At 43.0% G+C, this 13,360-nt stretch overlaps 1 protein-coding gene across 1 annotated transcript; it reads right to left on the reverse strand.

Moving 5' to 3' along the window:
- Positions 1–9,170: 9,170 nt before the first annotated feature.
- rxfp3.3b (relaxin family peptide receptor 3.3b) lies at positions 9,171–11,757 on the reverse strand. Its single transcript, XM_049575277.1, has one exon. It carries the CDS (start codon positions 11,584–11,586, stop codon positions 10,387–10,389), a length of 1,200 nt encoding a protein of 399 aa, XP_049431234.1. The 5' UTR covers positions 11,587–11,757; the 3' UTR covers positions 9,171–10,386.
- Between the last annotated feature and the right edge of the window lie 1,603 nt (positions 11,758–13,360).

The raw sequence follows: 13,360 nt of genomic DNA on the forward strand, positions 1-13,360 counted from the left end.
GCTAATATAAGCAGCACAAAAACATGTTTCGTTATCACCACAAAAGGATAGTTATCTCTTGAAGATAATGAAAAAATAATGAAATATAACTTTATTATATCGAGATATAATAAGATTATTAAGCTATGATTCATATTCTCAGAATTGTAAAAAACAGTACAACGGCATAAAAAACACTATTTTATCTAGATTTTTTATTAATCATTAATACTATTCTCTAGTTGAATACATAAATGCACGTTGTAGTGTAGGCTAAGTTTTCTTTGGGATGCTAGCAGCTCTGTTTGCTGTCGTAGTTTAAGATTTAAGGTTTAATTTGGGGCGGCACGGTGGTGTGGTGGTTAGCACTCTCGCCTCACAGCAAGAGGGTTGCCGGTTCGATCCCACACCCACACCTTCTGTGCGGAGTTTGCATGTTCTCACCGTGTCAGCGTGGGTTCTCTCCGGGCACTCCGGCTTCCTCCCACAGTCCAAAGACATGCAGGTTAATTGATAACTCTAAATTGTCCATAGGTGTGAATGTGAGCGTGAATGGTTGTTTGTCTCTATGTGTCAGCCCTGTGATAGTCTGGCGACCTGTCCAGGGTGTACCCTGCCTCTCGCCCGATGTCAGCTGGGATAGGCTCCAGCCCCCCCGCGACCCTCAAGAGGATGAAGCGGTTTAATTTGGATCCCCATTAGCACGGAAACTGTAGCTATTCTTCCTGGGGTCCACAGCCATCACACATATACATTTTTGTTAGTGTACATACAACATACAACATAACATCACATGACATGCCACAGAAACAAAAGAAAACAATTACAAATAAGCAAACAAACATCAGACCACAAAATACAGACAGGGCAAGCTGCCAAGCTTGAGTTTCACTTCATGACAGATATAAGAATGTACATAGCCAATACATAATCTACAAAATGTCTTTACTATCCCCAGAAAGGTAAGAGTGACATCCCGTATTCCCTCATGAGAGACACAATAATTTTCCAATTGATTTCCCATTGATATGACATTTGCTCACTTTTGCACATGCATACAGCCAACACCAGTCCTTATCTCAAAGGCAAGAAATCCCATACCATTGCATGCATCCAGCACTCTCATACTCATACATATCAATGGCAAGTCAAACACAAGCTTTCACTACCCAGCAGTTTACCATAAACTATTAAAATTATTTATGAAGTATTCTTTGTTAAAAGACACTGTTTTAATAAAAATTTAAACCTGATTTTGCTGTTCTCTTGCTTGATATGACTTGGTATAGAGTTCCATTCTTGTATTGCACGGTACATTATTGTCCGTTTTATTGCATTGGTTCTTGCTCTAGGTAGTGTCAAATTTCCTCCTGTTGCTTGCCTGGTTGTGTAATTGTGTCTCTCTGAGTTTAAGGTTAAGTTGTTATATAATACAGATGGAAAAAAAAGGAATGGAAAAGTCTGCCCTTTGTGTTTTAGAAAACTTCTGCGTTTATATGACGACGTTATTGAAACGATCTCCGTTGACACAGAGCAGCAAAATCGAGTAAGGTAAAGCTGCAGTACCGGAGGCTGCAGTTTCAGGACCGCAGTTTTAGGACCATTCAATTTTCTGAGCGGAGGCTGCAACCTGAATACTACTTTCTTATTAAATAGTTATAATGTATAATGTATGTATATGTATAATATAATGTGTTGGGCAGGAACGTGCAATTTGATTGATGAAGCCCAGGTAACTATACATTACCACTGTCGGATCTCTCCGCTCCTCTCATCCACACTTGAGCACTCGTTCTGAGATACACAGTATCGGCCAGTGTGGGTGAGAAGAGCAGAGAGGACCGCGATGAGGTGGAGTTGCCACAGTAGATCTGCAATTTGCTGGATAAGTAAAATCAACAGGGTGAGCAGCACAAACAGAGCTTGGCATTGTTGTTGTGACGGTCAACTTTCTCGCGCATGCCTAGTGACTGGAACCGTAATGCGCATGTATGAAAAGTTTCCGTTTTCAGAGGGACTGCATATTGCAAGTTTACATGACATCGGAGACGCTGACATTTCCAAAAAATTGCACTCTTGAACCCGTTTTCAAAACGTTGCGTTTTCAGGCACCCAGAACGCCGCTGTTGTGTAAACGATCGGCCAAAATGGAACTAAAGTTTACCGTTTTCAGTTGAAATCGTTTCCGCAAAAAATTTTACACTGTGAGCCCCATTTCTGGGTTGTTTGATGAAATAGAGTGGTTAAGACCAAAATAGTGACGATTGCTCATTTTCTGAGAGTTTGGATTTCCCCAGCCATGAAACTCACCGAGTGGTCAGTGGTGTTCGTTGATGTTCTGAAATAAAAATCGTAGCAAACTGTGGTTTCCATGATGATTTATTTGACATTTTGTCTAATCCATTAATTTTCTACAGAAGCCTCATTACCGTTTGTAGTAATCTGCCACCGGAAACGGAAAGGGAGTTGTTTACGACAAGGTTGTAGTCATTGTAGTCTTTTAGCTCAGCGAAAGTGCCAGCTCGACAGTGCTGTGTGCGCTCCTGGAGGAAGACCGAGAACAAACGAAAACATTTTGTAATAAGTTTAAACACCTGCACAATGGATTACTCGCTTGTAAACAACCTTCGCAGTACAATGCCTTTGAACACAACGCCAACCTTCTTCTTCTGCTTCTTTTCTGTGTCCAATTACATTGCAATGGTTTTCTGCTGGTTGGTGACACGCACGTAAAGGAGCATTATCGCCATCAAGTGGGCTGCAGTGTAAAATGCTTCACAGTCAAACAAACGATCAAGCGGAAGTTTACACACGGGTGTGAGGCAGCTGAAAAAATAGTTCCACAATCCAGATGAAGAGCGAAAACACAGATGGAAACCACAGTTTGCTACGATTTTTATGTCAGAACATCAACGAACACCACTGACCACTCGGTGAGTTTCATGGCTTTGAAAACGAACGTTTAGGGTGGTTTTAGGACAGGTTCACACCTGGCCATAGGCAGCAGTGTTAAGCCAGGCAAATTCTCCGAAAATGAGCAGTCGTCACTATTTTGGTCTTAGCCACTCTATTTCATCATAATCAACCCAGAGATGGGGCTCAAAGTGCAAAATACCGGACTTCTCCTTTAAATAAATAAATGACAAATAAACTGTCCTCACAAAAAGTGTGACACAAAGTGAGATAAAATAGTTGAGATTAATATATTCCAACATGACCAGGTAATTAAATTGTTACCTTGGGATAAACAATTATTTAAGCATGACAAAAACAGAAACAGAAACAGAACAGTTATGTTTTTCATCTCATATTAATTAGATAATTAAGTCATTATTATAAAAGCGCTCTTGACTCCCACACTCGCCTTTCATGTCTCACCATAATATTAGTCTATCCGTGTGAGTCCTGAGTCCTGCAGTCAAGGACACTTCGGTGTGAAGAACAGCTGTGTCTGCATCCAGCTGTGAAGTGTGCGCTCACACTTCACACGGAGTCACAAGCTCTTGTTTTGAGGACGGGGAGTGAATAACTTTGAGTCGCCTCAGGGCCTCAGCAGCCTGATGATGTTTCCTCTCATTAATGTGGATCATCAACAGACGTCCGCAGAGGCACTTCACCCACAAACAGAGTTAATCCGAGCGTGATGCATTTGGATTTACAGTTGAATCGCTCCGATATAACTTGTCACTGGAGGGCACTCATTACATTATCTGGGTTTGCTCAGTGACTGAGAAATCTTTGGGAAAACACAGTTTCATAATTTAGCTGTAATCCCAGAGCTGTTGTATGGAGATAAATGTCATCCATCCTGCTGCGTCATCAGATGATGCCACAAAATTCAACCTGCAGCCAGTTCAGTGAAATATCAGGTACGGAGCATGTGTAAAATACTGAACTCTGTTTGTGTTTACTGATAATTTGCTGTTGTAGTGTAAATAAAATGACAGAGTGCACCTGAGGCAGATGGGAATGTCAATAGTTCTGCAGGTATTTGGTCATAAATCAAAGCATTGGACATATAAAGAAAACATCTGCTCATAGTCAGATTCATACTTGTATTTCAGGTTTCTAGTAAAATGTGTTTACATACTTTAATGTTCAAAAAGACTTTATTTTCCTCGTCCTGTCTGTGCTGGAACACCTGCAATCACCCTCTGTCTGGGATGCTTCGTTTTAGCGCCTGTCTCTTTAAACCTGCCTCCTGAAAGAGTCCAGTCTGCTCTGATTGGTCAGCACTTCCAGATTTCTGGTCTCTGCACCGTCACTGCAGCCAGGGAATGACTGTATTTGAAAACAGTGACAAATCACCAATAAAATCTTGTAAACACAACCGGACATGTTCCAGCAGGAATATAATCAGAACTCACCATCAGCAACAAGATTACATGTTTCCCAAATGTTAGCATGTAGCTACATGTAGCAGTGTATGTAATATAAACACTTGCACTAATGTTCCTGGAGAGGATGGCCACATGAAGATATCTGTCACCAGCTGATGTCAGCTTGTCTTGTTGGAAACAGAGTATTTAGAAAAGTCTGACACCTGCAGTTTTGGACCAGTGTGCTGACGGGAGTGAAGAAGGTTCATAAGGAGAGAGGCTGCATATAGGTCACACAACACAGGACTTTCACCCAAGACGCTCCTCTGGAAACTGGTGTTTGGAACTATGTGAACTTTGAGTAAATTTTAATTCATTCAAGGTACATTGTCACCATGTTTCTTCTTCTGCAACTTCATGTTAATTACGAATCATTATCATTATCATTATCATGCTAACCGCTGTTTGAGGTTACGTAGCTTATTGAAACCATCAGTGAAAGTACATTGAATTGTTATTCATTCCCATGCATGCAGCTCACAGTAAATGCAGTCCACAGTCTCTCCTCCTCTCTCCTCCTGCTCCTTGCAGTGGGTGTGGGACAGGCAGGAGGAGAGGAGACGCTGCTCTCTGCAGAGGTCAAAGTTCAGATTAAAAGTGTAAGTGGTGCACGTATTAGTGCCATAGCTCTCATGCTATGCAATTGTTGGGTTGAGAATTTTTTTGTTGAATACTTCCGTTATCCTATATGCAAATAAATGAGCGATTATGCACCGTGCATGCAAATGAGTGCATGTCATCATCTGGCAACTTTTAGCAACTTGTGGAGCTAATGCTAGCTACTTTCGTTGGAAAAGAGTTGGCGACACTGGAGGGAAATGCTTTCAACAAGTTTGTTGAAGCTGTTAGGATTCACATAGTGAGAAACACTTACCGTTTTTACACAGAGATTGCGCCATGGACAGCATGCTGGTATTGCAGGGACAAAACAGGCATGAACAGGCATAACATGTTACACAGCAGCCTCGGCCTTTAGTGTGACATAACATATGCAATGGCAGCGCTTTATAAGCAGTAACAATGGCATTAACATGGCAATAACAATCCTTTACCATCTCTGTTATGTGGCGGCTGATCTCGATCTCTGAGACCTTATTGTCTCCTCGTTTTGTGGACATTTTCGGCTGCTCTACTTCTTCGAGTTTGCTGCTAACTGCTATCAGCTACTTTTTAAATCTCCAGCGGTGGGTCGCACACATAGCATGACATCAAAATGTCAGACCCGTTTCATCAGCGGTCCAGCTTTCCCTTTTACACGCAATATGTTCCTTTTATGATTCGGGGCTGTTACCACCGGCACTGCCTACTTAAAGTTTCTTTATGCTTCTGCGTACAATCGACGCGATGTGCACGCAGCTGCTCCGCAGTTGCTGTGTGCCTATCATAGTTCTGCGTCCTGTTGGTCTATGTCGCTAGGCAATTCCCCGCCAAAGCGCTTGGGGCGCGGTGTTCTTTTATATACCTACCTAGACTCTGTGACGTCTATGGTCGTTGCTCGTTCATTGTTTGTTTATCCTCCGACTTTGCTCTAGTCACAGTGAAGATGGCAACTGAGAGAGAAAGACTGTTGCTGGAGCTGATTGACATTGAACAGCAAATGCTCTTATTACAAATGTTACAAAGCCATTGGATGGCTGGAGGCAGTGTTGTGGTACTGCAGCAGGAGGTGAAACCTTGCGAGATGCCGGAAATGATGTAGTTTGAAGGACCAATCAAAGCTCTTGTGGTCTGCGTTGGGTCTGCGTTGTCTTGACGCGTGGTTACAATTTTTTGGAGGTGCATGTTGCGTCTCTCCGTTGGTTGCAGAGGGATGCAACGCCCCCGCAAAGCTCTCTGCATTGTAGGTGCGCAGAAGCATAACCCTTGCTTTAAAGGTGAGACAACTCTGTCACCACATCTGCGATCGTACCTTTTATAAAGAACGGAGAGGTGCAAAAACAGTGTGAAATTCCCGCCTTCACAGGCAGTATTAAAGAGGCTACAGGCTGTAAACAGAAACTTAACCTCAACTTTACCAAGGGCACAGTAACTCCAATAAACTGATCCTGACATGAACCAAATAACTAATAAATATTTCATTATTTGACCAAAACAGAAATTGCAGTTCAGGGTCATCACAACTTGCTGGATACCAAACTTGTTGGGTGTGTGTGAACCAGAGTTGGTTGTGATTCCTCTGGAGGAAAAGAACCATTACCATCCCGGCCCAGCTCTGACCTTTGCTCCTCTATTCTCCCTTCAGTGCAAACTTAACATTCAGCTGCAGAACTAGTCAGACTCTACAAATAAAACTGCCATTATGCTATTTGTCCTGTTCACCACTTGTGGGAGGTGGAATCACAGCCTTGAGGAGACTTTTAGACCTTTAGTTTCTTTGAGACGTCTCAACAGCAGCTTACTTGCTTTTCCTTTGAACATTTAGGATTAAAGGTTCAAGAAACCCAGCTGCCTACGATATAGCTCGTAGGATTAAGGATTTAAGAAGGTTAATGTGAACGAGTCTAAATCCATCTGTATGAACTGTGAGGTGAGGAGAGGCAGTAAATGAAAACACGACATAAGTAAGTGGACTGTAACTCCACCTGAGCCGTCTCTTCAAAGTCAGAGCGTGTGTTCAGACTCTGTGCGTTAAATCTGAGTACATTTACACTGAAATCACCACTGACCTCATTAAACCTACTGCTGTGTGTGTGTGTGTGTGTGTGTGTGTGTGTGTGTGTGTGTGTGTGTGTTTTCAGGGCTGTTTGCAGCTTTATGTGATGAAACACGGAGCCGCCTCTTCAGGCTCGTAAGGGAGGAGCAAAGTCCACCACCGAGTTTTTATAGGCTGGACCGTCTTTACATAACACGCTGCTCTTTGTTCTGTCCTGCTTTTATCCATCTCCTCCTGGTTTATGTGAAGCTCATTGCAACAATTTTTTTCAAGGTAATTTTATCTGATTCAGGTCACAGTCAACCCGCAGAAGTTGATCAAAACTCTGAACCTCAAGACAGAAAGTCACAAGCTATTTTTATCTTCATATATTTCAGCAGATGTGGAGAAAATGACTGTACATATTGTACTTTAGTAGCAAAGAAAGCAGAATCACGACCACCCTAGTCAGTTTTACTTGAATTTAAACGAACCCAAACTGAGAACAACACAGCAGCATTTTGTACTTTTACATATCTCAACATCAGGGTAATTTAGGTAAAAGTAATTTTTTGGCATGAACCCGGAGACCAGGCCTATTTATGGCACTAAAGCCTGATTGGCTGACAGCAGCAGCTCCTGCAGACTGGAGGCTTTCTGCTTCAAATGCTGCAAAAAGCTGGTGTGACTGGACACAAATGAACAGATCCAGTGAGAGTGCATAAAACAAAACACACACACACACACACACACACACACACACACACACACACACACACACACACACAATTCAAGTAGAAGGTAATAAGAAATCTACTCACAGCAGTCACATGACTTATTTCATCTTCATTTCCTTCAGCAGATTTGGAGAAAATGACTCTCTGCAGCCGATTACTGCAAACATTTCCACCATTAAACTCATTTCAGGAAGCATTTGTGCTTATTTGTTCATTTGTTTTTCAGTTATGAAAGCTAAATCATGACCTCCCTCTCCCCAGTAAGTTTTACATTAATGTTGAAATGTTACATCCCCATAAAACAAACCACAGCTGGGAACAATTTGGCAGCATGTTTGTGCTATTTGAATAAAAAATTCTAATTACAAAATATGGCCATTATAAAAAGAACAGTGTGACCATGCAATTATTTATTATTTTGTTTTAATATGTTTCACAATATGAAAAATCTTGTGCAAAGAAATGTTGCTTGGTTTAAAGTGAGTTTTGGCACAAACTTTAAGAGCAGGCCTGTTTATCAGACTGAACCCTGATTGGTTAAAAGCTCCTCCAATTCAAATAAAGTAAACCTGCAGTTTGAAGGATTTCTACCTCAAAGATATTAACAGATTCAGTCATGGCATACCAGCAGAGGTTAATAAGAAAATAACTTTGGTCTGAAGTTATTTTTTCTTAATTTCCTTCAAGACACAACTCTCTGCAGCTGATTACTGCAAACATGTCCACCATTATTCAGTTTAAGTTCATTTATAAAGCCCAATATCATATGAAAATGTTCTCAGGGGATATTTTTGCTTGTTTGTGCAAATTTTAGTAGAGAATATAAAATTACCGCCCAAAGTCCAATTAATTTCGCTGAAGTTTTCGCCCCAAATATGAACAAAAATTAAAATACTGCAGCATTTTTGTTCTCATTAGAGGAAAATACTTCAGTAGTAATTTAAAAAATGGGCCCTAACTTTTCAGAGTAAAAGAACCACACGTCTCATGTGTCCGTTTTAGAGGTAAACTTGTAAATTTTGGTAATTATGTTGACAGGCAATGAATTATTGAAGAATCATCAGCAAAAATACCAAATATTCACTGATTCCTGCCTCTTAGATGTGAGAATTTGCTAGTTTTGTTTGTCTTACTTGACAGAAAACTGAATATATTTGGGGGTGAAACAGGGGAGCCAAGCATCAACTGAGGTTTTAGGAAATTATCACAAACATTTTCACAAATTTTATGATGTCCTGGACCAAACCATGAGTCGAGAAGTAACTTTATTTAACTGATGCTAATGATATGAACAATACACTTAGGCTATGATGTGATCCAATTATTATAACTTAGTTACAAGAGATTGGGATGATTAATATCAATATTTAAAGGGCTCTAATTGGTTGAGAGTAGCAGCTCAAGTCTGATTGGATGATTTAATCTTTATAATGCTGCGAACTGGCTTAACTGGACGGAGCCAATCAGGGCGTAGCTCAGCTGTGACGCATTAAAAAAGAACATGTTTTGGAAAATACCTGAATTTAGACTCAACAGAATGTAACCTTTAACATGTTTCAACTAAACACCTTTGATCTTTAAAGTAACATTTACATTCCCTATAAGAGGCTCCTGTAAGTGATCTGTGCCTCCAGAAACATGTGTAAACATTTGAAACATTTATCTTCATCCTCCTAAATAAAACTCATCCCTGTTAGGATTATCTTTACAGCACAGGGAGTCGATTCAGACTGAGCAGCCCTGAGGCCGCTGGCATGTAAACACTTGAGTAAATCTAATCAACACAGACTGAAGCCCATGACAGCATCACAGCCTGCTGCCCACATCTCAACAGATACCTTAAACAGGACAAACACTCCAGTCAACGTCAACACAAATTAAATATTTTATTCTCCAAACATTATTTTTAAGGTTGCATTGGCACTTTTTTTTTACATTCACTGACTCAAGTTGGAACATTTTACACACCAGCCACAACAAACGTCAACAATATTCCACTGGATGATGTTTGAGGCAGCAGCAGCAGCAGCAGCAGCAGCAGCTGGAATCTCCCTGCAGCAGCACAATGATCAGACTGTGACTCCTCGGAGCATAAAGTCTGCACAGAGAGCACTTTAGAGAACAAAGCAGCATGAGACACCGAGCCTGCACTCCATTTATAGGACAGAAACAACAAAGCGTCAGCTTCCCCAAAACATCTCAGCATCACTGTGGTGTCAGATCCCAGTGAGACTCAGCGCAGTCAAGTGAAGCAGAAACGCAGCTGGGTGGTTTTACGCACCCGTGCGCAATTTACACGCGTTTGTTATTTTCACTCCTTTTATACTTCACACCTTTAAATTGTGATAAAATATATACATCCCTTTGATACAAAGACAGACACATATAATAAGCCACGTATAGCTGCAATGATTTGTCCGGTCCGGTGTTGGATTTGGCACAAGCGCTCTCCAAAAATAATGAGCCCAACTGGTTCCGTTAAACAAGAGAGGTAAAAACTCCAGCAACACTTGCAGTATAAATAACTTTATTGTGAGAAAGGGTGACACAGTCACAGTGTTCATCTGAGTGGTTAGTTTGAGGCGAATCATTTCAAATATCATTCAGAGGCGGATGTCAGCGGGTTTAAAAGATTTTGTCCTTTAGTTAAAAGTTTGCTTTATTTGTTCAGCACGTCCGTGTCGCACTGGTCCGTTAAAACAGACAGTCTGCAGTTCTCCGTCTCCACGTTATTCAGCGGGATAACGATCTGCGTGTCGTCCGGCTCCGCTCTCACCGTCCCAGAGAACGGCCTCAGGTGGCAGGGGTTCGTCCCGGTGGGCGAGGAAATCCTCCAGAACAGATCCTTCATCTTCTTCCTGAACTCCCGGCGCATGAGGCAGTACAGCACCGGGTTCAGGCAGCTGTTGGTGTGCGCCAGGCACACCGTCACCGGGTGGATGTAGGTGTGCACCATGTAGTAGGTCCTATCCCAGTTGACCACGTTGAATTTCACCAGGACGCCCCAGAAGGTGATGGCGTGGTTGGGCATCCAGCAGATGAAGAAGGAGAGGACGACGATGGTGACGGAGCGGGTCACCCTGGACCTCCGCTTCACCTGGTTGTTGTTCATGCTGCGCAGGCGGACGAAGCGCAGCAGCAGCAGGTAGCACACGGTCACAATCAGCATGGGGAACACGAAGGCCACCAGGATCTTCTGGAGGTGATAAAGAGCCAGCCACGACTGGCCGTCCGGGAAGCCCAGCAGGCACAGTCTCTCCCCGGCCACACTTTTCACCGTGGAGAAAATTGCAGTTGGCAAAGAGGCCACGGTGGCGGAGACCCAGAGCCCAGCGATCACCCAGCGCACCGGGCACACCCGCCGCCGCGTCCGGTCCTTCAGTGCTGAAGCCACCGACCAGTACCTGGTGACGCTCATGGCGGTGAGGAAGAACACGCTGGCGTACATGTTCATCACCGTCACTGAGAGAATGATCTTGCACATGGCGTTTCCAAACGGCCAGCTGAAGTCCAGAGCCGTGTCCACCGCCCAGAACGGCAGCGTCAGCACGAACTGGAAGTCCGTGACGGCCAAGTTGAGGATGAACAGGTTGATGCTGGAGCGTTTCTTCCTGCCTCGGCGCACTTTCATCAGGAAGAACACCAGCAGGTTCCCGACCAGCCCGGCGGCGCACACCACCGAGTACACGATGGAGATGAGGATGCGCAGCGTCGGAGAGCCGTCCGCCGGTAAGTCGATGTCATCCAGGCTGCTGAACCGGTCCTGTCCCGTAGCGGACCTGTTCCAGGAGGACGTGGTGTTCCACAGCTCCGCCATCCTCTCCGGTAACACACCCGAGCCGAGTCCCGCAGGGCGCATCACCTCGTGCGCACCCGGAGAAAAGAAGCTTCCTGCGCGGTCAGGTGCGCAGAGTTCCCGCAGCTCATGTTAACCCCGCGGTGTGTTTTCTCTTCTGCCCTCAAAGGGCGGTCTGAACTAACCGGAGCTGCCCTTACTGCCGCCGGTTACTGGTTCACTTCTGAGCCCCGCGCGCGCGCAGCTCCCTTTATGCTCTGCTGGTGCCCGAGGAGGAGGCGCGTGCCCGGCGGGGGGGACAGGCGTGTCATTTCAAGATTAAAGTAAAGCAGAGGACGAGAGCTGGAGCTAGGGAGGGTCCACGAAGGGCCCACCCTCCACCTCCACCTCCACCTGACCCTGAGTATCTTCTAACAGCAGAATAAGTCACCTGTTTACACCTGTAAATCTGACAGTGTCCGAAGTGACTCAACCTGCAGTGGAGATGTGGTGTGTTCAGAGTGACTTAAAAAGCAACATAAATGCAATTAAAAATGAAAAATAACACAAGTTTTACCCCTAAAAATCATTTAAAGAGCAAATCAACGTGTTTAGAACATTTAAATACAAGAAAGTGTCACAGCTGGTTTATAGTGAAAATATTTCCCACCTGTTTGTAAAGATACTGAGTAAACAAACTTTTATTAAAAGGACCAGTGTGTAAGATTTAAGAGGATTTAGTGAGGACTGCAGATTTCAACCAGCTGAAACTGCTCCCGATTAGAATTCCTTCACTGTTCAGGAGGTTTTTTTGAAGGCAAATTATCCGCAGAGGTCTCCTCCTCTCCAACACAAACACACCTGGGGTCTCATTTCTAAAACAATGGAAAATGTACATATGGACAAAAGCCAAAAATGGCGTGTGCCAAAAAACATTAGACAGTTTATATAATCAGGCTTCTGCCTCAGTGTTGGTAAATGTTGGTAAGCATGCGTCACAGTTTCTCCCATCAAGTCTGTTTTTATAGGTCACAACTTTTGCATGGGAAGTGCACTGTTTATAAATGCAACCCAGGCTGATGTAAACCAGTGAAAACACAGAATAAAGCACATAAAAACGTTAAGGTCTCTCTGACACTGTTTGGCATCTCAGAAACGGCTGCTAACCTGTGCTCACCTTTTTTCCCTGATAACTTGAGATCCAGACATTCAGGAGGTTTTTAGTGGGAGTCAGATTATCCGCAGAGGTCTCTTCCTTTCCTAAACAAACAGAGCAGGTGATTTGAGATTTAAAAACACTGAATAAAGCAGGGGCTTAACGGTGGCTGATGCGAAAATGCGAAAACACTAATGTCCCTATCCAAAGTCACTGTTGGTTTGTCCGTTTTGGGCTACTGTAGAAACATGGCAATGCAATATATTGACCTCCATAGACGAGAACCCACACATGTAGATATAAGCAGCTCATTTTAAGGTGACAAAAACACTGCAATTCTTAGTTTCAGGTGATTATACGCTAAAGAAAAGATATTTATTATATCATATACCAGCTGTGTTAATAAATCCCCATAAATCCTACAAATTACACCTTTAAAATCTCAGTAACGAATTAAATATAATTTGAATATTATCTGATGAAGGTCTAATCATCTCAGGTGTTTGGTGTCCTCTTCTGATTGGTTGTTAACATAAATTATTGAAACAAAAAGCAATTGGCGCACAGTTTCAGTTTCATTACATCAAATCAAATGAAGACGAGCTGAGGGCTTAATGTACAGTAGCATATGATAATTAAAAATCTTTGGTAGCTCAGGAGGGGGGATGAAAAAATGTGCGGTGTCATTATGAAATCATTTTC

The sequence above is a fragment of the Epinephelus fuscoguttatus genome, linkage group LG4 (assembly GCF_011397635.1).
Source record: "Epinephelus fuscoguttatus linkage group LG4, E.fuscoguttatus.final_Chr_v1".
In the NCBI taxonomy this organism is placed as follows: domain Eukaryota; kingdom Metazoa; phylum Chordata; class Actinopteri; order Perciformes; family Serranidae; genus Epinephelus; species Epinephelus fuscoguttatus.